The sequence below is a fragment of the Accipiter gentilis genome, chromosome 33 (assembly GCF_929443795.1).
Source record: "Accipiter gentilis chromosome 33, bAccGen1.1, whole genome shotgun sequence".
NCBI classification, from domain to species: domain Eukaryota; kingdom Metazoa; phylum Chordata; class Aves; order Accipitriformes; family Accipitridae; genus Astur; species Astur gentilis.
In genome coordinates this window covers 2,444,691-2,469,238 of record NC_064912.1, presented here as the reverse complement: position 1 = coordinate 2,469,238, position 24,548 = coordinate 2,444,691, and the positions used below count along the sequence as shown (strand labels likewise).

General features: G+C 63.5%; 4 protein-coding genes across 7 annotated transcripts in view; 3 read left to right on the top strand and 1 right to left on the bottom strand.

Annotated features, from left to right (window-relative positions):
* The window catches only part of RHOT2 (ras homolog family member T2), a 13,758-nt gene extending 6,032 nt beyond the window's left edge, over window positions 1-7,726 (top strand). For both annotated transcript variants that reach the window (XM_049791831.1, XM_049791833.1), the window contains exons 10-19: window positions 139-247; window positions 530-650; window positions 1,522-1,606; window positions 2,726-2,871; window positions 2,960-3,060; window positions 3,133-3,263; window positions 3,725-3,805; window positions 4,014-4,136; window positions 4,242-4,444; window positions 5,829-7,726. In XM_049791831.1, coding sequence (XP_049647788.1) covers window positions 139-247; window positions 530-650; window positions 1,522-1,606; window positions 2,726-2,871; window positions 2,960-3,060; window positions 3,133-3,263; window positions 3,725-3,805; window positions 4,014-4,136; window positions 4,242-4,444; window positions 5,829-5,946 — 1,218 coding nt within the window. In that variant the 3' untranslated portion in view covers window positions 5,947-7,726. The remainder of the gene's footprint in view (window positions 1-138; window positions 248-529; window positions 651-1,521; window positions 1,607-2,725; window positions 2,872-2,959; window positions 3,061-3,132; window positions 3,264-3,724; window positions 3,806-4,013; window positions 4,137-4,241; window positions 4,445-5,828) is intronic.
* The window catches only part of JMJD8 (jumonji domain containing 8), a 27,320-nt gene extending 2,772 nt beyond the window's left edge, over window positions 1-24,548 (bottom strand). Inside the window, exons 1-9 of one of the 2 annotated variants that reach the window (XR_007504574.1) lie at window positions 24,417-24,548; window positions 24,255-24,338; window positions 23,881-23,929; window positions 23,670-23,766; window positions 23,480-23,548; window positions 23,271-23,390; window positions 23,107-23,174; window positions 22,825-22,959; window positions 22,583-22,741 (exon numbers count right to left, since the gene is read on the bottom strand). Coding sequence is in view for 1 of the 2 variants with exons in the window: in XM_049791864.1 (XP_049647821.1) it covers window positions 22,661-22,741; window positions 22,825-22,959; window positions 23,107-23,174; window positions 23,271-23,390; window positions 23,480-23,548; window positions 23,670-23,766; window positions 23,881-23,929; window positions 24,255-24,338; window positions 24,417-24,511 (798 nt within the window). In the remaining variant the exon portion in view is untranslated. Of the gene's footprint in view, window positions 1-22,386; window positions 22,742-22,824; window positions 22,960-23,106; window positions 23,175-23,270; window positions 23,391-23,479; window positions 23,549-23,669; window positions 23,767-23,880; window positions 23,930-24,254; window positions 24,339-24,416 lie in introns of those variants that run through there. The other variant, XM_049791864.1, reaches the window with a different exon arrangement.
* Window positions 11,473-16,474, top strand: RHBDL1 (rhomboid like 1). Of its 2 annotated transcripts, none has more exons than XM_049791854.1 (8): window positions 11,473-11,697; window positions 13,966-14,097; window positions 14,373-14,597; window positions 14,960-15,108; window positions 15,201-15,313; window positions 15,574-15,674; window positions 16,012-16,072; window positions 16,175-16,474. In XM_049791854.1, exons 1-8 carry the CDS (start codon window positions 11,659-11,661, stop codon window positions 16,444-16,446), a joined length of 1,092 nt encoding a protein of 363 aa, XP_049647811.1. In that variant the 5' UTR covers window positions 11,473-11,658; the 3' UTR covers window positions 16,447-16,474. The 2 variants fall into 2 exon arrangements, with proteins under 2 accessions (XP_049647811.1, XP_049647810.1); XM_049791853.1 differs by having other exon boundaries at window positions 13,966-14,124.
* STUB1 (STIP1 homology and U-box containing protein 1) lies at window positions 18,006-22,048 on the top strand. The gene is made up of 7 exons (XM_049791860.1): window positions 18,006-18,305; window positions 19,050-19,248; window positions 19,357-19,522; window positions 19,714-19,804; window positions 20,407-20,463; window positions 20,647-20,763; window positions 21,208-22,048. Exons 1-7 carry the CDS (start codon window positions 18,120-18,122, stop codon window positions 21,331-21,333), a joined length of 942 nt encoding a protein of 313 aa, XP_049647817.1. The 5' UTR covers window positions 18,006-18,119; the 3' UTR covers window positions 21,334-22,048.

Sequence of the window (24,548 nt, the reverse complement as noted above, 5' to 3'; positions counted from 1 at the left end):
AAGTAATCCCTGAGCTGGGTGGATTTTCTCTCCTAGAAACGCTGTCTCCTTGCCAGGGGAGAGGGATGCTGGCAGAGACAGAGGGTTGGTCTGTCTGTATGCTTTGCTGACAATGACATTCTTTCTCCTGGGTCATAGAAGTCCTGCTTTGGAAACCCACTGGCTCCCCAAGCCCTGGAGGACGTAAAGATGGTTGTGTGGAAGAACACCACAGACGGGGTGCAGGACAACGGCCTGACATTGAATGGTAATGGCACAAGGGCTCCATGCTCCTTCCCAGTGAGAGATGGAGGGACCCATCTCCTTCAGCACATTGTGAGGGGCCCTGTCCTTGGGCAGAGCCTCTCGGCTCTCGTTCCAAGCCTAATTAGTCCCTCTTGTCAAAGCAAGCCTGAGCCTGCTGCGGCTACTAGAGCTCCCTGTCCAAGCAGCCTGTATTCCAGGGAAAGCGTGGTCCTGAGGAGTGAATCCCTGAGGCTGAGTGCTTGGTTGGCCCCACTGTGTCTGAGCCGCCTGATCTCTCCTGCAGGCTTCCTTTTCCTCAACACACTCTTCATCCAGAGGGGCCGGCACGAGACCACCTGGACCATCCTTCGCCGTTTCGGCTACGATGATGAGCTGGCACTGACAGATGACTATCTCTACCCACAGTGCGTATCCTGCCATGGAGTGGGGCGGGCAAGGTGTGATATCCCCGTGGTGTGCAACTTGGGCTCCCCAGCACCTTTGCTGGCTCCTTTTTGCACCCTGGGGTCTACTGCGTTCCTCAGCTGAGGCTGAATCCTCACCCTTAGCTCATGGTCAGGTTTCATGCTCCTCATCTTCCCCTGTGGGCAGAAGCTAACACGTGGGGTTGGCGACAAATACAATGGGCCTTGGAGATGCTGTCTGTGCTGCTGGCTCTGATGTAGGCGGGCAAAGAGGTGGGGAATGAAGGACTGTCCCTGACTTCCCTTGACATCAGCAAGGGGTTTTTGAAGGCTGTTCTGTCTCTGCCTGAGCTGAGGCAGAATGATTCTGTTGGGAGCAACGAGCTGTCAGCATAGCCCTCCCGGCTGATTCTGCAGCTGCTGTCTCTTTTCTCCTCCCTGCCACCCTGGAGGTGGTGATCTGGCAGTAATGAAAGGGTTTGGCTTGTGAGCTGCCTCGTCCTCTCCCCAGGCAGCAAGCAGGCTGCGTGGGGAGGCGACAGGACCCGTGCTGGTGGAAAGCACCCGGGGGGTAGTGCTGTGCCCTACTGAGGCCCTGGGCACGAGACAGAGTGAGGGCTGCATCATCTCTCTGGCTGCTTGGACAGTGTGGATGTACCAAGGAGAGGCCACTGTGCCTCTTTGAGGGCTTCTCCCCAAAACAAGGGGGCTGTGTCAAGGAATAGCCAGGCCTGCAGACAACTGCTGGCCTTGAGCAGGGAGGGAGTGGGGAGCTGTGTCCTCTGGGCGAGATCTGGGTTGGCCAAAGACCCACTCACACACTGCCCTTTGTTCGGGGCTTCAGGAGGCTCACTTGGGTCTCTTCCGACAGGTTCCGCCTCCCCCCTGGCTGTTCCACAGAGCTCAACCACTTGGGCTACCAGTTCCTGCAGCGGCTGTTTGAGAAGCATGATAAGGTGGGCAGTATGTGGTGGAGCTGCCTGGGGAGGAGACACTTTCTGCTAAGCCTGCATGCTTGGGCATAGCTGCTCTCCTGTCCAACCCTCTGTTCCAGGGAGCGCTCCTTTTGCAGCTTCTTGCTGAGGCTTTGGGAGCAGGAGGTGGTCACAGCGAGCTGTAGGTGGTCTGATGGCAGCAGGGTGTCGAGGGCATGGGGTTGTGGTCACTACCCTTGACCAAAGGGCAGCCAATAAATTTGGGCCTTCGGGGGATGGGTCTGAGTTAACATCAAACCAGCGTAGCCCCTCGTAGTGCCTGGCTGCAGCACGCAGGATGGCAGGGAAAGCAGGCACAGCTGCTGGCCTGCAGCCATGACCAAGCACAAGCATCCACACGGCTGCCAGCCCTGTGGAGGGGGTGCCAGGCTGGAGGGAGGGAGAGAAAGCAACTGATTAGTGCCATACTCTGGCTCTTTGGAGAGTGGGAGAAGGGAATGTATTGGATCAGCATGCACCTGCTTGAACTAGTTATTCAGATGTTGGTGTGCACCTGGGATACAGCAGCTCTGTGGCCACAGGGAATTGCGGTAGAGTCGATGGCCATCCCTGTGTGCCCAGATGCTGGCAGATCCTTTGTGTCACGGCCCTGTGGCACACCAGCATGAAGATGCTGTCTTGGCATGTTGCTAGCTGGTGGCCAGTGGTCCAGCGGCCGCACACAGACCTTGGGTTAGTTACCCTGCAGTGTGGAAGGCCAGGCTGGATCGATGCAGGCTGGTGCGGGGTGGCTGGCCCAAGGGAAGCTCAGGGCTGCAGGGTGAGTGTGGACAGGACCTGCCCGGTAGCAGGGCTGGCACTGGTTCCAGCTGCAATTGTAGAGCAGGATTGGCTGGTCTCTTGTGCAGTCATGGGAGTCCCTGGGGCACAGGCTCTCTGCACGCTCATGCAGCTCTGGGCTTGCTTGCAATTGATTTCTGCCATTGAAAGCATCCCTGTGTCATTCTGCAGCAGCAAGCAGCGTGGCTTGTGTGCCGGGGACCCTCTCTGGACCCCAATGCTTGGTATGATTGCAGAGAGCTACTGCTGCGTCACGGGCTGTGTCCTGCCTCACCTGCTGACTCCCCTTTGTTTTTGCAGGACCAGGATGGAGCCTTGTCACCCACAGAGCTGCAGAACTTCTTCAGTGTCTTCCCCTGTGTGCCCTGGGGCCCCGAGCTCTACAACACGGTATGCACCACTGATAAAGGCCTGCTTTCCCTGCATGGATTCCTCTGCCAGTGGACGTAAGCTCAGTCCCTCTCCCTCGCCTTTAGTCACATCGCTTAGCCCTTGCTGACCTTTTCGGCTTCGCGGTGTGCTCTGTCTCTTCAGGCTCGTGGCTTACCTGGATGTGCGGCACTGCCTGGAGTGCCTGGGCTACCTGGGCTACCCCATTCTCTCGGAGCAGGACTCCCAGACTCAAGCCCTCACGGGTACGGCCATGCCCTCCCCTCCTGTCACGGCTCAGGTCCCTCCTCTCGCTCACCCAGCCTCTCTCCTGCCAGTGACCCGGGAGAAGAGGATTGACCTGGAAAAAGGCCAGACCCAGAGAAACGTCTTCCTCTGCAAGGTGCTGGGAGCCAGGGGCGCAGGCAAGTCTGCCTTCCTGCAGGCCTTCCTCGGCAGGAGCCTCGCGGTGAGTCGCTGCTCCCCTCTCCGGCCACGCTGCGGCAGGGTGTCCTGGCGGAGCAGGAGGCAGAGCCGTGAGGCCGTTGAGTGATCTGCCGCGTGATGGCACCTCCCTGCCCATGGCCAGGCCCCAGCATCCCGGCAAAGGGCTTTACACCCCACTCCATGCCAGTGGTGCCGGTTGCTGTGGCACTTGCATCCTTAATTTTGCCTAAGGCAGCTTGCCCTCTCCCTCTGCTTGTCCCGATGATCTGGAGGGGCTATGCCTTTCCTGGGCAGCTGTATCTCCCTGAGGTGATGCTGGCTTTCCCTGCTTGTTATGAACAGCCCCGCATCTTGTGGCAGGCGCCAGCTGGCCTTCAGGTGGCTGTTACACCACAGGGGCTCGGGGCAGTGTGAAATGCTCTCCCTCCCCCAAGCACTGCTCTTGCTCCCTGCTGTCTGAGATGGTGTTTTTTTCGGTGGCAGGCCCAGAGGGAGAACCCAGGAGAGCCATCCCTCTATGTGATCAACACGGTGCAGGTCAACGGCCAGGAGAAGTACCTTATAGTAAGTCAGGGAGAGAAGGGAATCGCTGCTGTGTCTGGCTCGCAGCAGGGCAGGGCTGTGTCCCCCCATATTGCTGCAGTGCCATCCCGTCACCCCTGGGCTGGGCTGTGGCTCCAGTCACGCTGGCACAGTCTGTGTGCTGGTGTGAGAAACAGCCAATCTCCTTGAGACGGTGCTGTGCCATGCATCCTTTCCCCTCCTGCCCCAGCTGTATGAGGTCAGCGCCGACACGAAGTTCGTGAAGCCGTCGGACACAGCCTGCGATGTCGCCTGCTTCATCTATGACCTGAGTGACCCCAGATCCTTCAGCTACTGTGCCAGTATTTATAAGGTAGCTGGCAGGGGCCCTATGGGACTTCAGCCTTTGCATGGCAGCCCCGCATCTCCCAGCGGCTGGTTGCTTACCCCTCTCTGGGACTTCTCCCTGTCTCTGCAGCAACACTACATGGACAGCCAGATCCCCTGCGTCTTTGTGGCCTCCAAGACAGACCTGCCAGAAGCAAGTCAGCAACCTGGGCTCTCCCCTGCTGAGTTCTGCTACAAGCACTGCCTCCCGCCGCCCTTCCTCTTCTCCTGCCACAGCCAGGGTCCACCCAGCACCACCGTCTACACCAAGCTGGCCACCGCCGCCACCTTCCCGTTAGTATCCTTCCTGCAGAAGGGGGCTCTTGGCTGGGAGCAGAGCTTGGGGAGGGGGGCTGTGTCCAAACTGTGCCTCTGCCACGTTGCTTTTGGTTTGGTTTCTCTCTAGCTCTTGGTGTCATCTGCTCATGCAAGTACTTGAAACAAAAAGGCCACTTCTTCCCCTGCTTGGAGAGGGTGGAGGCTCTCTTCTGCCTTGTGTGTGTCTCTGGCAGATTTATTAGATCTTGCCACAGGAGTTTTTATTTTTGAAGCCTAAGATAAAAAAAATGCTGAAGGGGAGTAGCCAGCCTAGTTTGCCGAGGCCTGCAGAGGCGGGGTGGCAGCTATTTTCTCCTGATGAGATGGATCAGACTGAAAAAGAGGTCAGTGAAGCAAGACCTCTGTTCACACAGCCTCCCTTTGGGAAGGAACCGCACCTGAAAGGGGCTGGGTAACGGGGCAGGGAGGCAGCCAGGCTGGTCATGGGCAGTGAGGGGACATCTGGGAAGGAGAACATGTCTGCATGTGGCATCGCTCTGCTTGAGGGGTGGAGGGGGCTGAAAGCTGAGGGTCGGTGCAACGCTGGGGGCACAGCCCTCCCGGGGAGAACGTGTGGGTGCGCTGGAAGACAGGATGGGATTACTAGTGAGTGGTTTTCCCTCTAGCTTCTTTTCAATAAACAACTTTATTTTTAGAGCTGACACTTTTTTTTTCTCTTCTGCAGTATTAAAATTTAAATATTCTTAATATATCTTAGGGTATGTGGTATAAATAAATAACAGCGTAATGGAGGGCCAGGGATTGGCTGTTCTCCCCTGATTTAGTGGAGAATGAATAATGGATATGTCTTTCTTCCTTGGAGAGGAGCATGTTGATGCAGGACAGCGTGTGTTTAGGAAGTGAATGTGTACACTCGGGCAGCACTAGTCCCCTTCCCTTACTGCCCTTAGGTCGGTGTTCCTGGCTGTGCCAGTGTCTCCACCCACATCCGCTTCTGGGTCTCAGTGCACTTTGAGTTGTAAAAGCAGCTTGACCTAGAAAGGAAGATACATACCTCCTTGCTCGTACTAATTATTCAGGTGTTGGTGTGCTATTTCCAGACCATAGGAGGGTAAAGACATCCGCCCCACCAGCAGGGCAGGGAGCCTTCATTTGGTTTGATGATGATGCTGGGCAGTGGGTGCTCGGCTTGCAGGGCCGGGGAGCCTCCTGGGGCTCTCTACCTTCAGCTGGGCTGTATCCCCCAGCCTGGAGCTGCGCTGTGGTCACCATCCCATCCCCCCAGGGACACCCCAACCTCCCTGCTTGGGGTGGAAGCGCTCTGGGCTGTGGGAGAGCTTGACGTTTGTACAGCCGTCTCTGCACCTCACTCACTGGCCTCTTCTCTCTTTCCTTGCAGCCATCTGAACGCCGTGGAGCTGGGAGCCGCGTCCTTCTGGCTCCGGGTAGCTCTGGGGGCCACGGTGACTGCTCTGGTAGGGTTCACGCTGTACCGCGTGCTAGCCAAGAACAAATGAGAGTCACTCTCCACCCCGTCCTCCCTGTGACACCAGCCTCCCCGTCCTGAATGACGACCCGGTGAGGGGCCCTGCCTCAAGCTGGTCCCTGGTGGGAAATCCTCCTTTCCCCCCAGCCTGGATTGCAGGACCAGTGAAACCGGACTTCCCAGCACCAGCAGGATAGATCCCCCGGCACCGGCCAGCCTAACCCTGCCGGCCTCTGCAGCCTCCTCACCCACATGGCTCCTGCCCAGCCGTGGCAGCAGGGGCCAGGCAGCTCTGCCTGGGGGCTCCGCCTCACCGGCAGCTGGAGGATCACCCTCATCTTTTATTCTGTTAAATTTTTTTAACGTTTGTTTTTAAGCTCAAACATTGAGTGTTTCAGTATCTGTTGGGCCGGGCACATCCCTTCCCCGGAGGGCTGTGCTGGTGCCCTCAATTCTGGGGGGCAGCACTCCCACAGCCCCTCGTGCCTCCGGCAGCAGCAGAGCTGTCGAATGGGCTCGTGGCTTCATCCCCCTGGGGCACACCTCCATCCCCTGTCCCTGTTTCCCTCAGCCAGAGCTGGGAAAGGCAGCCGTGGAGGGCCAGGCGCTTAGACCCCCCAAAGCCCCTGTGTTTTTGGAGTCACTCCTGGCCCCTCCTGCTGGGCCACTGTGGCTGCAGCCCCCAGCCCCGGGCTGCAAGGGGAGGGAGTGATACCAGGGTCTTGTCCCAGGCTCCTTCTCTCTCTTGTTTCTGCACAAAAATACTCGGAGTCCTGCAGTGTGCTAGGCTCTCGGCCCATCTGCCCTCCTCCCCTGCCTGGCTGCGTGGCCTGTCCCCTCCCTGCGTCACCAGTATTCACGGCCGCCAGTATTCTTAGGGCCCCAGGAGCCCTGGTAAGCTGGGGAGGGCTGTGAGGGTGTCAGGCTGCAGTCCTTTCCTGGCAGTGCCATCCCTGAGCTGGTGCCACGCTGTGCCACACGCCGGCATATGCCCCTTGTCCTGCTGTCCCCTTCACAGCGCCCTGGCCGCACTGAGGCTGTCCCAGAGTGTGAGGCTCTGGGTGTTGCATCTCCTGGTACGACTGGAAGCCCTTTTCTCCCCTGCCCCCTGCCCCGAGCCGGCATTAGCTGCCGGGCAGCTGCTGTGAGTTCAGCTCAGCGCAAATCTGGGGCCAGAGTCCCACCGTGTCCCTGTCTCCGAGTCCCAAAGAGCAAGGCCAACCTGTGCTTGCCCCCACACAGCTCACACCCATCCCTGGGCTCCCATCCTTCTAGGGGGGAGCCCGGGTCAGGTCCTGGCTCAGTAACACTAGCTCTTAGGCTTTTTGAGCACACTCAGGGTAGGTTTCTTTGCAGGCAGCTGTTGGGGCAGCACTGAGGTAACAGCTGGAGCTGCTTTTCTGTATGTTTTGTCTATTTAAACTTTTTATCGTGGCCTGGAGCCGGTGAGGGAGTTGAGAAGTTGCTAGGCAGCAGCCTGCATTTTACAGGGGCATTCCCAGGGTGGTGCCCCTATCCTGCCGGTGCCTGGTCCCCAGCGCTGGCCGGACAAGGGGGTCCCTGCCTGTGCTGGAGCCGCTCTGCTAGTCAGGCACCCGCTGCTGGCCTGTGGTTCATGGCACTGCCAAGGCCACATCTCTGGTGTTCCTGTATCCCTTCTCCATGCCCAAGCCCACCACGCGTGGCTCTGCTAGCCAGGCCCGTGTCTGGTGGTCTGACCCCGCTCCTGGCACCAGTCCATGTCTGGCAAAGCCATACTGTTTTAGGAGGTTTGTTCTCTACATCAAAATAAATTTTTACACACCTGCTTGCACACCGTCTCCTGCGTCTCCTGGGGAGCGGGACCCCTTGCCCCTGCCGGGGCTGCACAAAGCCTGGGGCCTCCCTTGGCTGCGTTGTGAGTGAGGAGAACCCAAGGGCCTGGGCTGCCCATCCCGTTTGTGGGCAGTTACAGGGATTTTGGACAGGACCTGAAGCCTGGTCCTGGGGGCCAAGGCTCAGGACTGGCCCAGGGATCCTTGGTGCTGGGGGACATGGATGCCTCTGCAACAAGTGCCAGCCGGCGGGGAGAGGCAGGGAAGGAGGTGGTGGGTCCCTGTGTTGCTCTGGCAGGATTTCACAGGCAGCTGGAAGTGGAAGATTTGGCTACCTCTGTGCCCCTGGGGATCTGTGGCTCTGCGTACCTATCCCCATGTGGGGCTAGGGGGTCCCCGCTTCCCTGCAGCTGCCTCCCCCCTGCTGTATGCCTGCAGCTCCCCAGGGCTGTGCCACCTCCCCTGCCTGCTCCTGTTTACCCATGGCAGCTTTTCCCTCGGCTATTTCTGTCTCTGCAGGTTCAGCCGCGGGCGCTGGGCACTGGGAACGCAGGCGCAGCTGGGGAAAAAAGCTTTTCCCAGCACAACTCGAGGGCCTCTGCTTTGAGGCTGGATGGGACCAGACTGCTCCCCTGTGTACGAGGGGGTCCCTCCGGGGTGGGAGAAGAGATCCTTCCCACTATGGCAAACCGGGGCATTCAGGGGTGCTGCGGCAGGGACCGGGAGGGAGCACGGCCGGTGTCATTGTGCAGGGCAGAGGAGGTGATGCCAAGGTGGACGGGATGCACGGTGCTCCCTGGTGAGTTCAAGCCAGGTGCCGCGGTGCATATTAATAGTGCCAGTGTGCCGGAGCTGTACCAGGGCAAGCGTGGGACAGGCAATGCCCATGGCAGGGCTGTGGGAGGTCACCCATGGCCGCAAGCAATCCCTGAGGAAGGAGGCCGGGCATTACCCCGCTGCTGGGCATCTCTGCCTGCCTCGCGCCAGCCGGCATCACTGCGGCATCGCCGGCCTGCACAGGGCCCTGCCTGCTGCCTCCCAGCTCCTCTGCCCCGGTGTGGGGACAGCCCCACGCCACAGCAGGGCTGTGAAGCCCAGAGCTCCCCTGGCACTCACAGTGGGGCTGAGCTGTGGCCCAGGGGAGTGGGGACACCCCACCCTGTGGGACAGAGCGCCTGGCCCGAGTGTCGCTGTGCACGTCACGTAAAGGGTGCCAGTTCAAGGTAAGCGGTGCCAGTTCAAGGTAAGCATGTGCTCTGGGCTGCGGCAGCTGCCAGTGCTGGAGGGACTGGGGACCCATGGGGGATGCGCCCAGAGCTGTGCTGGCCTGTGGGTGCCAGGGTTGGGACGGAGATAAAAGTTTGCAGTCGCCAGGGCCAGATTCAGCAGGTACCTGGTGCTGGTATGCTGCTATCCATACTGGGATGCGGGTACCGTACCAGGATACAGATTCCTGTAGCGGGGGCAGGTACCATGCTGTGATGCAGAAACATGTACCAGGATGCAGGTACTGTACTGGGAGGCAGGTACCGTACTGGGACATGGGTACTGGGATGAAAGTACCCGTGCTGCGATGCAGGTCCTGTAAACCGAATGTGAGTTCCGGTACTGGGATGCAGTTACTGTACTGAGATGTGGGTACCAGTACTGGGATGGAGTTACTGTACTGGGATGCAGGTACCCGTACTGGGATGCCCATACTGTACCAGGATGCAGGTATTGTACTAGGATGTGGGTACCCTATTGGGATGTGGGTACCAGTACTGGGATGCTCGTACCATACCAGGATGCAGATACCCATACTGGGATGCGGGTACCGTACCAGGCTGTCCGTACCAGTACTGGGATGTGGGTACCAGTACTGGGATGCTCGTACCATACCAGGATGCAGATACCCATACTGGGATGCGGGTACCGTACCAGGCTGTCCGTACCAGTACTGGGATGTGGGTACCAGTACTGGGATGCTCGTACCATACCAGGATGCAGATACCCATACTGGGATGTAGGTACCGTACCAGGCTGTCCGTACCAGTACTGGGATGTGGGTACCAGTACTGGGATGCTCGTACCATACCAGGATGCAGATACCCATACTGGGATGCGAGTACCATACCAGGATGTCCGTACCAGTACTGGGATGTGGGTACCAGTACTGGGATGCTCGTACCATACCAGGATGCAGATACCCATACTGGGATGCGGGTACCGTACCAGGCTGTCCGTACCAGTACTGGGATGTGGGTACCAGTACTGGGATGCTCGTACCATACCAGGATGCAGATACCCATACTGGGATGCGGGTACCGTACCAGGATGTCCGTACCAGTACTGGGATGTGGGTACCAGTACTGGGATGCTCGTACCATACCAGGATGCAGATACCCATACTGGGATGTAGGTACCGTACCAGGCTGTCCGTACCAGTACTGGGATGTGGGTACCAGTACTGGGATGCTCGTACCATACCAGGATGCAGATACCCATACTGGGATGTAGGTACCGTACCAGGCTGTCCGTACCAGTACTGGGATGTGGGTACCAGTACTGGGATGCTCGTACCATACCAGGATGCAGATACCCATACTGGGATGCGAGTACCATACCAGGATGTCCGTACCAGTACTGGGATGTGGGTACCAGTACTGGGATGCTCGTACCATACCAGGATGCAGATACCCATACTGGGATGCGGGTACCGTACCAGGCTGTCCGTACCAGTACTGGGATGTGGGTACCAGTACTGGGATGCTCGTACCATACCAGGATGCAGATACCCATACTGGGATGCGGGTACCGTACCAGGATGTCCGTACCAGTACTGGGATGTGGGTACCAGTACTGGGATGCTCGTACCATACCAGGATGCAGATACCCATACTGGGATGTAGGTACCGTACCAGGCTGTCCGTACCAGTACTGGGATGTGGGTACCAGTACTGGGATGCTCGTACCATACCAGGATGCAGATACCCATACTGGGATGTAGGTACCGTACCAGGCTGTCCGTACCAGTACTGGGATGTGGGTACCAGTACTGGGATGCTCGTACCATACCAGGATGCAGATACCCATACTGGGATGCGGGTACCGTACCAGGCTGTCCGTACCAGTACTGGGATGTGGGTACCAGTACTGGGATGCTCGTACCATACCAGGATGCAGATACCCATACTGGGATGCGGGTACCGTACCAGGATGTCCATACCAGTACTGGGATGTGGGTACCAGTACTGGGATGCTCGTACCATACCAGGATGCAGATACCCATACTGGGATGCGAGTACCATACCAGGATGTCCGTACCAGTACTGGGATGTGGGTACCAGTACTGGGATGCTCGTACCGTACCAGGATGCAGATACCCATACTGGGATGTAGGTACCGTACCAGGATGTCCGTACCAGTACTGGGATGTGGGTACCAGCAGCGGGATGCATGTACCGTACCAGGATATGAGTACCAGTACCGGGATGCAGGTAGCCGTACTGGGATGCAGGTCCCATCCCGGGCTGCCGGTGCCCGGTACCGGTTCCCTCCCCGTGCCGCGTCTCGGGGCGCGGGGCCGGGGCTGCCGGTGGGGCGGAGCTGGGCGGATCCCGGTTCCCCGTGCGGCGGCGGGAGCGGAGAAGGAGGCGGGTGGGGGGGGGGGCCGGAGGGGGGGGGGAGCGCTGCGCCGTGCGCTGCGGCGGGGGCGGCTCCGCTCGGCTCCGCTCCCGCCCCCGCCGCCGCCGCCGCCGCCGCCGCCGCCCCGCTGCCATCGGCGGCTCCCGGCGCCGCCGCTCGCAGCTCGCTCCCGGGCCCGCCGCAACGCGGGGCTGGAGGGGAGAGCCACCCCCCCCGCCGCCCCCGCCGCCCGCGCCGCTCCCCTGCCCGGTTCACCGGCCCCGGGCGCGGGGGAGCGGCGGAGCCCGCCGCCCGCCGGGTGCATGGACAGGAGCTCCCTGCTCCAGCTCATCCAGGAGCAGGTGAGAGCCGGGGGGCGGGGGGGGGAACGGGGGACACCGCCGGGCACCGGGCAGCGCTACCGGAGGTGGCGGGGGGGGGGGGGGATGCTCGCACGCACCGGGCACGGCTGCCGCGCAGCGGGCAGGGCTGCCCGCGGGTCCGGGCAGGCACCGGGCAGCGCTGCCTTGCCCCAGGGCGGCTACCGTGCCCGCTGCCCCCGCGTTCGAGCATCCCCCCAGTCCCCCCCCATCACTGCCCCTGGGGACCCGGCCGCCCCCCCCCCCCCCCCCCCCCCGCCTTGGGCCGCTGAGACCCCGCAACTCAGCTCACTTGTGGCCTCCTCCTCGTCCCAGCGCTCTCCGCTCCGTCCGCTCCGGGGTCGGATCCCGCCGGGTGCACCCTCAAGGACGAGGGGTGCTGGGTAGCCGAACCCCAATGCCTGCGGTGGTGCTGAGCCCCAGCGTTGGGTGCAGGATGGGGACTGTCGTGGGGTTCGGCCACCCCGGCGAGGCTCTCACCTTCATGGGGGGGGGGGGGCTGCATCCAGCCTCGTGACCCGATTTGCAGGATCAGGCCGTGGAGCATTAACGCTGCGTAGCGTTGGGCTCCGCTCCGTTGGCAGGATCAGGCCCCGATGCGTTAGCACCCGCTGCACCCCGGCCCTGCCCGGTGCTCGGCCCCGAGCAGCTCCCCTTGCCCTCGGCCGCCTCGTCCCTCCATCCCCACCCGCCCTGGGCCCAGCTGGCAGCTCTCCCCTGGGGATGGGGAGGGAATTTATTGGGGATCAGGAATATTAAGGGTCCCCCCTCACCCCCCGGGTGGCTCCGTGACCTTGGCCGAGTCCCCCAGCCTCCTCTGCCCGGGAGCCGCGGTGTCGTCCCCCGTGTCACCCCACCCTCGGGTGCGGGGGCTCCGTCCGCCTCCGAGCCCTTCGGGGATGAGCGGCATCTTCTCTGGGAGAGAGCAGGACTTGGGAGAGTCCAGCAGGGCTGAAGGGCTGGGGGTGCTGGGTCCCTCCGGGGGGCTGTAGGGGGCCAGTGGGGTCGGGGGTGTGGGGAGATGCACCCTAAAAGCAGAGAGGGGCTTGCCGCCTGCTGCCGCGGCTCTCTGGGGGCCGGTGAGCTCGGCGTGCGCCAGCGCGTGGGGACGGCGTGTGCCAGGTCCCGGCGTGGCACACGCACGTGGGGCGGCGTGTGTGGGGCACGGGGGACGGGTAGCGTTGGGGTGCTCCTGCACCCCGATGGCTGGGGCTGCCTCTCATGGGCTGGCGGCTGCTGTGAGGGTGGAAGGACTGCCTGCACCCCGCATCAGCACCCTGCACCCCACGCCCTGAATCCCACCCTGCTCCCCATCCTGCACCCACGCCTGCCTCAGGCAGAGGCTCCAGGCAGCTGGACCCCACCTTGGGAAAGCAGCTCTGGCTGTTCCCTGCCAGGGCCGGAGGGATGGGGCGCATGTCGGAGTCGAGGTACGATCCCATGCCCCCAGTATTCCCTCTCCTGCCCGGCCCATGAGGACGAGTTTCCTCTCCTGCATTTCATTCCCTGCCCAAGAAAGGAACAAACCCAACACCGTTTGCAGGGCAATTCTCTGGGGTGCAGGGTCCCGACCACCCTCGGCAGGGCTCGAGCTGTGCTCCAGCCATCGGTCCCCTCTCCCCGTCTCCATCCTCCTTGTGCCACCCCAGGCTCCTCATCTCCGCAAGCAGGACCGTGTCGGGAACCCCACGGTGCTGGGTGCCCGATGGTGCCGGGTGCCCGATGGTGCCGGGTACTCGATGGTGCCGGGTACTCGATGGTGCACGGTGCCTGGAGGGCTCAGGGTGCCTGGTCAGTGCTGGGAGCCCTGTGGATGGTGCAGGATGCCCAGCGTGGTGGAGCCCAGCACCTGACGGCGAGGGTGTGCGGGAAGAGTGGGAGGAAGAGGAGGAGGAGGAGGAGGAGGAGGCTGGTGCCAGGGCTGCGCGTGTGTTTAGCTTCGTGGCTTCCTGGCTGGCAGGCTGCTGGCGGCAAGAAATAACTGAGTGGGAGAGTGTTGGCTGCGCCGCAGGGAGACGGGGACGCCGGCACGGCATGGGGTACCTGCACGGCACAGGGCACCCACACAGTGCAGGGTACTGGGTGGCTGTGGGTTGTCGCCTCCACCACAGAGGCAGAGGCTCTTGTCATGGAGCAGCACGTGATACCACCAGGCTTGAGACCATGGTGAGGGGCACCAGAAGGTCTCCCCAGGCCATCGGGGAGCCACAGCCCTGGCATCCAGGTGATGTTCTTTGCCGTGCCCTGCAGCTCGACCCCGAAAACACCGGCTTCATCGGGGTGGAGACGTTCGCCAGCCTCGTGCACAGCCATGAGCTGCCCCTGGACCCCGCCAAGCTGGACATGCTGGTGGCCCTGGCGCAGGGCAACGACGAGGGGCAGGTCTGCTATCAGGAGCTGGTAGACCTGGTCAGTGCCGGGGGGCCGCGGGGACGGGGGCGAGCGGCCGGGTGCCAGCCCGGGGCGGGCACTGGGCACCTCCCTGTGTCCCTGGGGAGGGGGGCAGACATTGGTGGTCCCCTTGGGGTGGCTCGTCCAGCCCGTCCCACCCCATGGGCTGTGTGGCATGGGGTGACGGAGATGGGCAGGGGGTTGGCCGCAAGCCCACTGGCCCGAGCTGCCCCTGCGGCCCCCGTGGGCACGGCCTCTCTCCGCAGATCAGCAGCAAGCGCTCGAGCAGCTTCAAGCGTGCCATCGCCAACGGGCAGCGAGCCCTGCCCCGAGACGTGCTGCTGGACGAGACCGGCCTGGGCTTCTACAAGCGTTTCGTCCGCTACGTGGCCTACGAGATCCTGCCCTGTGAGATGGACCGGCGCTGGTACTTCTACCAGCACCGCACGTGTCCGCCTCCTGTCTTCATGGCAGCCGTCACCCTCACCCAGGTACGGGGCAGGGGCGTGCGGCCGGCCGGTGCCCAGGCTGATCCTGGCTGAAGCGTCTTGGTGCCCCTGCGGGGGGGCTCAGCCCTGGGGTGGACAGGGTGGGTGACCCTGGTCGTGATGTCCTGGTGCCCACAGCGGGGCTCAGATCTGTGGTGAAGGGATGGGTGACCCCTGTTGTGATGTCCCAGTGCCCATGGGGAGGGCTCAGACCCAGGGCACAGGGGACGGATGGCTCCAGCTGTGATGTCCTGGTGGCCATGGAGGGCTCAGACCTGGGGTGGAGGGGCCGGGTGACCCTGCCCCAGGACAGAAGGACGCAGTGGGGGCAGTGCCGGGGATGACGGCCGTGGCTTTTGGCGCAGATCATCGTGTTTCTTTGCTACGGGGCCCGGCTGAACAAGTGGGTGCTGCAGACCTACCACCCCGAGTACATGAAGAGCCCGCTGGTCTACCACCCCGGGCACCGGGCACGCGCCTGGCGCTTCCTCACCTACATGTTCATGCACGTGGGGTAGGTCCCTGCTGGGGATGGGGGGGTGACACAAAGTGGGGGGGCTGCACAACCTGACCCACCGCATGTCCCCCCTTCCTGTGCTGGGGCAGGTTGGAGCAGTTGGGGTTCAACGCCCTCCTGCAGCTGATGATCGGGGTGCCCCTGGAGATGGTACACGGCATCCTGCGCATCAGCTTCCTCTACCTGGCCGGTGTCCTGGCAGGTGGGTGCGTGCCCGGGGTGGTAGGGGGGGGTGTCCCGGTCGGTCCCCGTCACCAGCCCCGGGGAGGGCACGGGGAGATGCACTCCGAGTTTGATGGGGATGTGGGGCTTCGCTCACTGCCCGCTGGGTACCACCCTGCACTGCCAGCATCACTTGCCCTGGGGGGCAATGCAGCCTATAATTAATTAATGTGGACAGAAATTAATTAATGGGGGGGGGGGGGGGGGGGGCCCCACACTGAGCCCTGCCTGTGCCCGCAGGCTCCCTCACCGTCTCCATCACGGACATGCGGGCCCCCCTGGTCGGGGGCTCGGGGGGGGTCTACGCGCTCTGCTCGGCACACCTCGCCAACGTCGTCATGGTCAGCGGCGCCGGCATTCGGGGGGGTGCCGGGGGGTGGGCAGCATGGTGTGACATTGGGTGGGGGATGCCAGGGGGTGGGTGGTATTGTAGGGTGGGCAGCATGGCGTGATATTGGGGGGGGGGGGGGGGGGGGAATGTTGTGGGGTGGCATCATGGGGTGGGCACCGTCGGGAAGCGGGGACCACCTTGGGTGGCATCATGGGGTGGAGCAGGGACCCGGTGGGGTTCCACGGGGCCAGGGCACAGCTCTGCTGGGGCACGCTGGGGGCCATGGCACCAGCCCCCCCCAACCCGGTGCCGGCGCATCGTCCATCTGTCTGTCCGTCCACCCACAGAACTGGGCCGGGATGCGCTGCCCCTACAAGCTGCTGCGGATGGTGCTGGCGTTGGTGTGCAGTGAGTACCCAGCCGTGCCCCCCACCCCAGGGGTGCAAATTTTGGGGGTGACCAAGAGAAAGGTAGGAGCCAACTGAGCACCTCCCGTCGCTCTCTTAACAGTGAGCTCGGAGGTGGGTCGCGCCGTTTGGCTCCGCTTCTCCCCACCATTACCGGCTTCGGGCCCCCAGCCCAGTTTCATGGCCCACCTGGCAGGGGCCATCGTGGGCATCAGCATGGGGCTGACCATCCTGCGCAGCTACGAGGAGAGCCTGCAGGACCAATGCGGCTGGTGGGTCCTGCTCCTCTCCTACGGCACCTTCCTCCTCTTCGCCGTCTTCTGGAACATCTTTGCCTATGACCTGCTGGGGGCACAGGTCCCCCCCCCACCATAACCTACCCCCTCCACCTCACCAACACACACCCCCCCCCCCCCAACCCCAACCTTTTTTTTTTTTTTTTTTTTTTTTTTTTTTTTTTTTCTATCGCTGGCCAAGCCCGGTGGAGGGTGAAGGGGGGGGGGGGATCCCCGCGCGTGACATGGGGACAGGCAACCCCCCCCTGCCCCCTTGGTGCTAGCGAGCGCGCTGCCCACACCCCCATGGGCTGTCCCCCCCCCGTCCCCCCCAAATTGTACCCTGGCAATCCCCCCCCCCGCCGTGCTGTGCTCCCCCCCCCCCAAAGGATGCTTCAGCCCTGCCCTGGCATCGCCAACCCCCCCGGGGTGTCCGCAGGGCTCGGGATGTGCCCCCTGGGATGGAGCCATGGAAGGGGGGGACGAACCCCATCCCCCCCCCCCCCCCCACTTGCTCCTGTACCCCCTTTCCGGGGTGGGGGCCGACTGGTTGCCCCCCCCCCAGGACCTGCACTTTCACACGAAGGACTAGTGCCAAAATAGGAACGATTTATTTTTCTATGCCAAAATAAATATAAATAAAAGAAAGAGAGGAAAAAAAAGAATAGTATGGGGAGAGCCCAGCAGGAAGGCGAATCAGCTGAGACCGGCACAACTCGTTTCAGCAGTGCCCTCGGTGGCGTAGCCCCCCCCCCCCCCCCCAGCCTCCCCCCCCCCCCCCCCCCGGCCCCCCGCTTTGCTGCCAGCCGCCCTCCCCGCGGCGGGGGGGTTCACCCCAGGATGGGGGCGAGGGGGGGACACCCCGCTCTGACCCCCCCCCTTCCCACCCTCCGCGACCTTTTTGGAGTATAAATAAATATTTTGCACACTGCCGGGGCCTGCGTCTGTGTGCAAGGGGTGGTGGGGATTTTTTTTTTTTTGGGGGGGTGCCCCCTCCCCCAACCGTCCCTGCTGATTAATGGGGGGGCTGGGGCTGGCCCCGGAGCGGGGGGGGAAGGGGGGGGGAGGCACAGGCGGGGACGGGACTTACTGGAGCAGAAAACTCTGGGATGCGTGAAACGACACCCGGCTCAGCCCCGGGGTGCTGTGGGTTCCGAAGCCCCCTCCTCTCCGGTCAACCCCCCCCCCCCCCAATCCATCCCCATATGCTCCAACGCACCCACTTCTCGCCCCACGCATCCCAACCCCCCCCCCCAGCACCCCCTTCTCTCTGCACCCCGCCCCCATCCAGCACCCCCTGCCCCCCTCCAGCCTCCCCCACCCCTCTGCACCCCCTTTTCCCATCACCCCCCCCCCCCGTACCCCCCTTCAGCCCCCCCCTCCATCCAGCCCCCATCCAGCCTTACAAACCTCACCCACGCCCCGCCCACCCTTCCATAGCCCCGCCCACCCTTCCCTAGCCCCGCCCACCCTTCCCTAGCCACCGCCTACCTCCCTGGCCCCGCCCACCTCCGCCGGCCCCTCCCTCCCCTCTGCCCCGCCCTCCTCTTCCACGGCCCCGCCTCTCCGCTCGCCGGTTCCGCCCCCCGAGCCCCCCGCCCCCGCCCCGCCCCTGGCCCCGCCCCCGCGGCGGTTCGGCCCCCGGAAGCGGCGGCGGCGGCGGCGGCGGCGGGGGGTGGCGGTGGCGGCTGTCGCAGTGCGCGGCCGGAGCCAGCGGAGCCGCCGGCCCTATCGGGCCGGGCCGGGCCGGGCCGGACGGTGCCGGGCGGTGCCATGAAGGGGAAGGAGGAGCGGGAGGGCGGCGCGGGGGGGCCCGGGGCGGCGGGGCCGGGTGCGGGGGGCGCGGGGGGCGGCAGCCCCGAGAAGAGCCACAGCGCGCAGGAGCACAAGGAACAGGGAAACCGGCTCTTCGGCGGCCGCAAGTACCCCGAGGCCGCCGCCTGCTACGGCCGCGCCATCGTGAGTCCCAACGGCACCCCCACCCCGGGCTGGGAAGGACCCCTGGGACGGTACCCCCCACCCCGGGCCCGGCCTGGACACCTCCGGAACGGGGCTCCCCTCGCCTGGACACCCCCCACCCCCGCCCCGGCCTGGCCACCCCCGAGACAGGAACCCCCCCCCCGGCCTCGACCACCAGCCGCGGGCCTGGACCCCTCTCTGGGCCCGGATCCCTGCCCTGGGCCTGCTTTCCACCCCCCACTTTGGCCTGGACTACCCCCCCCCACCCCCCCCAGGCCTGGCCTAGCCCACCCCCCACCCCCGGATCTGGACCCCCCCCCCCCCCCCCCCCCAGCCAGGCCTGTCTCTGAGCTGGACCCTCCTGTGTCCACCCCCACCAGGGTGCCCCCAGTCTGGGCCTGTCCTCCCCACACCCCACCACATCCCCAGGCTGGGTTTGGTAGGGCAGACCCACCCTGGGGTGGAGGGCTCCAGCCAGCACCTGGTGCCAGGGGGACTGTCCCCTGTCCCCCTCCAGGTGTGGGACACAGGCTGTCCCATGGGAACCGGCCTCAGCTTGTCCCCCCCATCCATCCCGGTGACTCCCCCCAAGGGTACAAGCCCGAGCCGACACTCACGGCTCTCGTGGCTCTCACCAGGGTGACGGCGTTGCGCAGCCGGCTCACCGAGTCACCCTGCTGTCGCTGCGTCTCGCCCCTGCCAGCGCTTGCCGTCACCCGCCATAACGTGGGTCTCGCCTTGCAGAACCGCAACCCCTTGGTGGCCGTCTACTACACCAACCGAGCCCTCTGCTACCTGAAGATGCAGCAGCACGACAAGGCACTGGCGGACTGCAAGCGAGCCCTGGAGCTGGACGGGCAGTCGGTGAAGGCTCACTTCTTTTTGGGCCAGTGTCAGATGGAGATGGAGAATTACGACGAGGCTATCGCCAACCTACAGAGAGGTGAGCAGGCACGGTGCCGGTGTTCCCCCCGCCCGTCAACCGGAAAAAGGCCAGGGATGGCGAGAGGGAGGCCTGTGCCGGCTCTGAGATGCTCTTTTCCCTCCCCAGCCTACAACCTCGCCAAGGAACAGCGGCTGAATTTTGGGGACGACATCCCTAGCGCACTGCGCATTGCCAAGAAGAAACGCTGGAACAGCATCGAGGAGAAGCGGATCAACCAGGAGAACGAGCTGCACTCCTACCTGACCAAGCTGATCATGGCGGAGAAGGAGAGGTAACGTGGCACGGGGCAGCGGTGGCACCCGTAAAACCTTTTTTAGCGCCACGAAGCCGTCACAGCTCTGTGCACGGTGCCTCTGCCTTCCTGGAGGTGCAGGCAGAGCCCCGCAGCTAGTGCGGCGGCAGCAGCAGGAAAGGGAGCGATAGGGTCCCTCCATCGCTTCTGATCTCCCTGCTCTGTCCTAGGGAGCTGGCTGAGTGCCGAAAGACTCAGCAGGAAGAAAATGCAGACGAGAGCCGGAGCCGGGTTCAGCTGGCCAGCATCGAGGCCAAACACGTGAGCCAGGGGGGTCGGGGCTGCTCACGGAGGCTGGGAGTCGAGCCGGGGCTTCCTCGTCCCATCCTCATCCCCATGCTCTGCTGTGGCCGAGGAAGCCGCAGGGCTGCAGCTGTGCAGGCAAAAGCCAGGAGACCCCAGGGCAGAGCACGGCTTCTCAGCCTTCATTTTGTGGCTCGAGCTGCTGTTGCAGGGCTTTCGCGTCCCCTCATGATGGCTGCCCACGCTCTGTCACCCTCTTGTCCCAGCCAGGGGCAGGCTGGCAGTAGTGACGCCTGTTGGTGCTCCCCCAGCTGCTGTACCTGTTGTTCTCCGAGGGCCGTGCAACGCGAGCAGCTCTCGGCCGCATGTGGGTCTGGGTGCTGGCCCAGTGCAGGGGACTAATCCCGAGATAAAAATAGCCCCACAAAGGAAGGTTATTTTTAAGCTGGATCACTCCTGCCTGGAGTCGTGCGAATGCCAGCTGGGGGCTGTGAAGGCACAGGGGCCACCAAGGACCTGCCACAGCACCCATGGGGTGGGAGCCTTCGGGGCTCTCTTCCTGGAGACCCGTAGGCTCCGTACACTGGGGTCCCCTCATCCTCGAGGGCCTCTTCTTTCAGGACAAATACCTGGCGGACATGGACGAGCTCTTCTCTCAAGTGGATGAGAGGAGGAAGGTGAGTGTGCCCCAGCGTGCACTTCTGTCTCTCCCCATCTGGAGCTGCTTGCCGTAAACCTGTTTTAGTCCATGCTATCACCTCTGCTGTCTTCCCTGCTTCCCGCTCCGAGCTGGTACCGCCTCCCAGCCCTCTTTTTTTTGCTGCTGGGCTCCTGACCCAGCTCTGCTTCTCTCGAGCCAGAAACGGGACATCCCTGACTACCTGTGTGGGAAGATCAGTTTTGAGCTGATGAGAGAGCCCTGCATCACTCCCAGTGGGATCACCTACGACAGGAAGGACATTGAGGAACATCTCCAGGTACCGCTGGGCCGGGGGCAGTGGGGGCTTCCCAGGATCTTGCCTGCAGTCCTCTGCCCATCTCCTGCCTGGGTATGAAGGCAGCTGCCTGCCCAACTAAGGGCTCAAAAGCCTCCTTGGGTTTGGTCCCAGGTACCTGCCTGGGCAGCTCCCTGTGGAGGTGCTGGGGCAGGCAGGAAGGCAGCGGGCGCTGCCAGGCCCTGCCCAGAGCGGAGGCGGCTGTTGGCAGGGGTCTTGTGCCTTGACCTGCTCTCAGCCTGCTGGGAGGCACTTTCAGAGGGGGGCTCTCCCTCCGCCCCTCTCTTTCTTCCCCCCCGGCAGGCGTATGGATGCCTGGGTGTTGTACCGGATCCCAGCACAGCGCTGGCCTCAGGGCTGCCTGGGCCCCAGGGCTGAGGCCAGGCGCGTGGAGTAACCGGTTCACGGCCGTCTCCTCCCTTGCAGCGCGTGGGTCATTTTGATCCAGTGACGCGGAGTCCCCTGACCCAGGACCAGCTGATCCCCAACCTTGCCATGAAGGAGGTGATAGACGCATTCATCTCGGAGAATGGCTGGGTGGAGGATTACTGAGGGGCCGAGGGGCCAGCGCTGGCCCCCCTGGGCCACCCCCCCGGCCTCGGCAGCACAGATGGCTCTCGCTGGGCTGGCACCGGCACCATGCCTTACTCGTTCTCCGGCTATTCCCCCTCCGCTCCAGGTGCCCAGAGACCCAGTGACAGTGCTGGGTGAGGGCACGTCGCCATCTCCCCTTCCCGAGGAGCCGCAGGGGCTGGGCGTGCGCGAAGGCTCCCCTCTCCACCAGCTCCTTGCGGACCACAGCACTTGGAGGAAGACCTGCCCAGCGGTTTAAGATGGGCTTGTTGCAGTGACCTGGAAGGTCTTGCCAGCGTCTTCATTACCTAGAGACCAGCTGACAATCCCCAAAGATCACGTCCTGCTCTGGGGAGGTGCCGTGAGGAGCGTGCCAGGATGAGCGCCTGGTGCTGATCTGGCCTGGTCCCCTCCCTGTGTACATAGTTGGTTCCTCCTCCTTCCACCTCCTGCCTGGCCAGGGTTGTGTCCTCCTCTTCCCTGTAAATAGCCACTTGTTGGGGTGGGAGACCAAGGATCCTGCTGCGGGCACCAACTTGTCCTCTGGCTTTTCCTGGGAAACAACTACCCTGGGGCTGGAAGGGGCTGGCTCGCATGTCCCCTCGCCTGCTGGGACCGTGGTTCCCTGCGAACAACCTCCCAGGTTGAAGTTCTTCCCTTTTATTGAAATCCCGTTAAAAAAAAAACAAACAACCCCACACCAAAACCAACAAATCTGCGTTCGACTGAGACTCCAGCGTTTTGGTCGGCTAACAGCCTGCCTGGCTTTTGAGCGCCCTCTGGAAGTTTGCCAATGTCAATTAAAAAAAAAAAAAATATAAAAAAATAATAAAAAAATTCAGCAATAAATGTGGAAAAAAGAGCTGGAGTGGTTCACGGTGGCGATCTCTGCACTGGGCGGGCACTGTCCTGGCTTGGGAACCAGTGCCACCCATGAGGAGGGGGTTTGCCTGCCCCTGTGGGCTGGGCCTTGCTGCTGCCTGTTCTGCCTGCGCTTTGGTAGCGGTGGGGAAGTAGCAATACACAATGAGCTATGGCAGAAAAAACAACTTTAATCCAAGGGGAAGGGAAAAGACCAGTAAAAACCAGAACTTCTTCAGGCACTTGGTCCCGACACCAGTATTTGAGTGGGTGGCCGCTAGCCCTGTCCTTCCATGGTGGTGGCAGGAGCCGGACCTGCCACCCCAGTACGGTTTCACCGCAGCCAGGATGGCGGCACAGCCAGGACAAGGGCGGCACGGTTTCACCGCAGCCAGGATGGCGGCACAGCCAGGACAAGGGCGGCACATCCTCAGCCTTGCCAGCTCTACCCCAGGAAGGTGGAGATGAAGACGCTGGTGTCCAGGTTGAGCGTGGCGTGCCACCAACGGTCAGGAAAGTACAGGACCTGCCGGGAGAGAGCAGCGGGGGATCCCACGGGCTCCTGGGGCTACTCCCTGCCTCCTTCCACAGCCCCGGGGTCAGACTCACCTCCCCGGGGCGGAGGGTGCACTCCAGCGGCCGCTCAGCCAGCGGCAGCGCAGGGTACGTGCGGTGGAGCCAGGCCAGCGTCGTCTCGTTGGGGTGGAAGTGGGGCGTTTTATCCGGTGGGTACAGAAACCAGCGCTGGAAGACACCAGCGAGCGGGACAATCCCCCCTCCCATTTCCCCTCCAGCACCTTGGGCTCAGCCCCAGGGGGGCTTCCCTAGGTTTGGGGGTTGTTCATTGGGGTCTTTTTTTCTCTCCCCGCCACCCCAGGGCTCGATTCTCACCTTCCTGCCAAAGATCACCTCGGAGTAACCGGGGCCATGCCAGTGAAAGGGAACACCGGAGCCGGAGCCTACAGCAGGAGGTGTGTGGGGGGGGGGTGAATTGGTGCTGGGGAGACCCCCCCCCCCCCCCAGTTGTGCCCGTGCCCACCTCTGCCAGCACCCACCTGCAATCCCAAAGCTGTAGGCAGGGCTGGTGCCCGGGATGCCGAAGGGGGGGGGCACGTACTGTTGGAAGAGGGGGCCCCACTCGGTGAAGTTGTTGTCCCCGAAGAAGTAGAGGGTGTCTGGGGGTGGGGGAGAAAAAGACAGGGAGGATGAGACCGGTGAGAATTGGGGGGCTACCGGCTGCAGAGAGGGAGACGGGGCTACCCACCGCTGCCCAGCCTGGCCGGATCCTGCGGCTTCAGCAGCTGCTCCACGTACTCCTGGAAGGGCACATCCACTGCGGGCAAGGGAGAGCTGGGGGAAGGGGGGCAATGCGGGCACCCCCCCGGGAAGGCCCTGCCCGCCGTTGGGGGGGCAGGGGGGGGGGGGGGGCTGTGGGGCACAGCCCCTGCTCTCACCTTTGCGGTAGGAGTAGGTGTTGGCGGTGCTGAGCCGCACCGGGCTGGCCCCGAAGGCTGCCAGCAGCTTCTCCCGGGTGCAGAGGGCACGGAAGGCCTGGGGGGGGGGGGGGGGGGGGGGGGAACGGGACACAGCGGGGCCGGGATGATGCTGCTGCCGCCGCTGCTCCCGGGGCACCGGTGCGTGTGTCCTCCCCCTTCCCGCACTCACCGAGTTGTCCGTGACTCCACGGAGGATGACCGGCCGGGAAAAGGCGAACCTGGGGGAGAACACGGCAGCGGGGTTTCCACACCGGCGACCGCACCGGGGCCGGTCCCAACCCACCCCCGGGGCACCGGGGCCGGTCCCAACCCACCCCCGGGGCACCGGGGCCGGCCCTAGCCCACCCCCGGGGCACCGGGGCCGGTCCCAGCCATCTTCCTCGGGACACCCCCCCCCCCCCCCTCCCTAATCGCCCGGGGCCCTTCCCCGGTAGTCTGCGCCCCGGTCACCGGGGGCTGACCCTGGCCCTCCCCGCCGGCTCTGCCCCTACCGCCGCCCCAGGACCCCATCTCGGGTCAGCGGACGCCCGGGATCGCCCGTACCGCCGCAGGAAGAGGGAGTAGGTGAGGGAGGCGTCGGCCCTCTCCACGGTACACCGTTCCTCCTCCGGCACCGTGCCCGCCAGCCTGCAACGGGATGCTCCGCTCAGCACCGGGAGCGGCGCCGGGCCAGCCCCTCCACCCCGCCCCAGCCCCGGCCCTTACCAGCCGCCGCCCGGCGGGTCGGTGCAGCCCGCGGGCCGGGTCCAAGCCAGCGGCAGCAGCAGCAGCGAGAGCAGCCGCCGAGCTGCCGCCGCCATTCGGGAGCGGGACCGGCACCGGGGTCAGCGGCGGACT

What these genes read in the sequence shown, in the direction of transcription:
- RHBDL1 (XM_049791853.1), top strand. Translation starts at nt 11,659, where the DNA reads ATGGACAGGAGCTCCCTGCTCCAGCTCATCCAGGAGCAG. An exon ending in ATCAGGAGCTGGTAGACCTG is followed by an intron (nt 14,125 to 14,372) that starts GTCAGTGCCGGG and finishes CTCTCTCCGCAG; the next exon opens with ATCAGCAGCAAGCGCTCGAG. An exon ending in TACATGTTCATGCACGTGGG is followed by an intron (nt 15,109 to 15,200) that starts GTAGGTCCCTGC and finishes GTGCTGGGGCAG; the next exon opens with GTTGGAGCAGTTGGGGTTCA.
- STUB1 (XM_049791860.1), top strand. Translation starts at nt 18,120, where the DNA reads ATGAAGGGGAAGGAGGAGCGGGAGGGCGGCGCGGGGGGGCCCGGGGCG. An exon ending in TATCGCCAACCTACAGAGAG is followed by an intron (nt 19,249 to 19,356) that starts GTGAGCAGGCAC and finishes TTCCCTCCCCAG; the next exon opens with CCTACAACCTCGCCAAGGAA. An exon ending in AAGTGGATGAGAGGAGGAAG is followed by an intron (nt 20,464 to 20,646) that starts GTGAGTGTGCCC and finishes CTCTCGAGCCAG; the next exon opens with AAACGGGACATCCCTGACTA.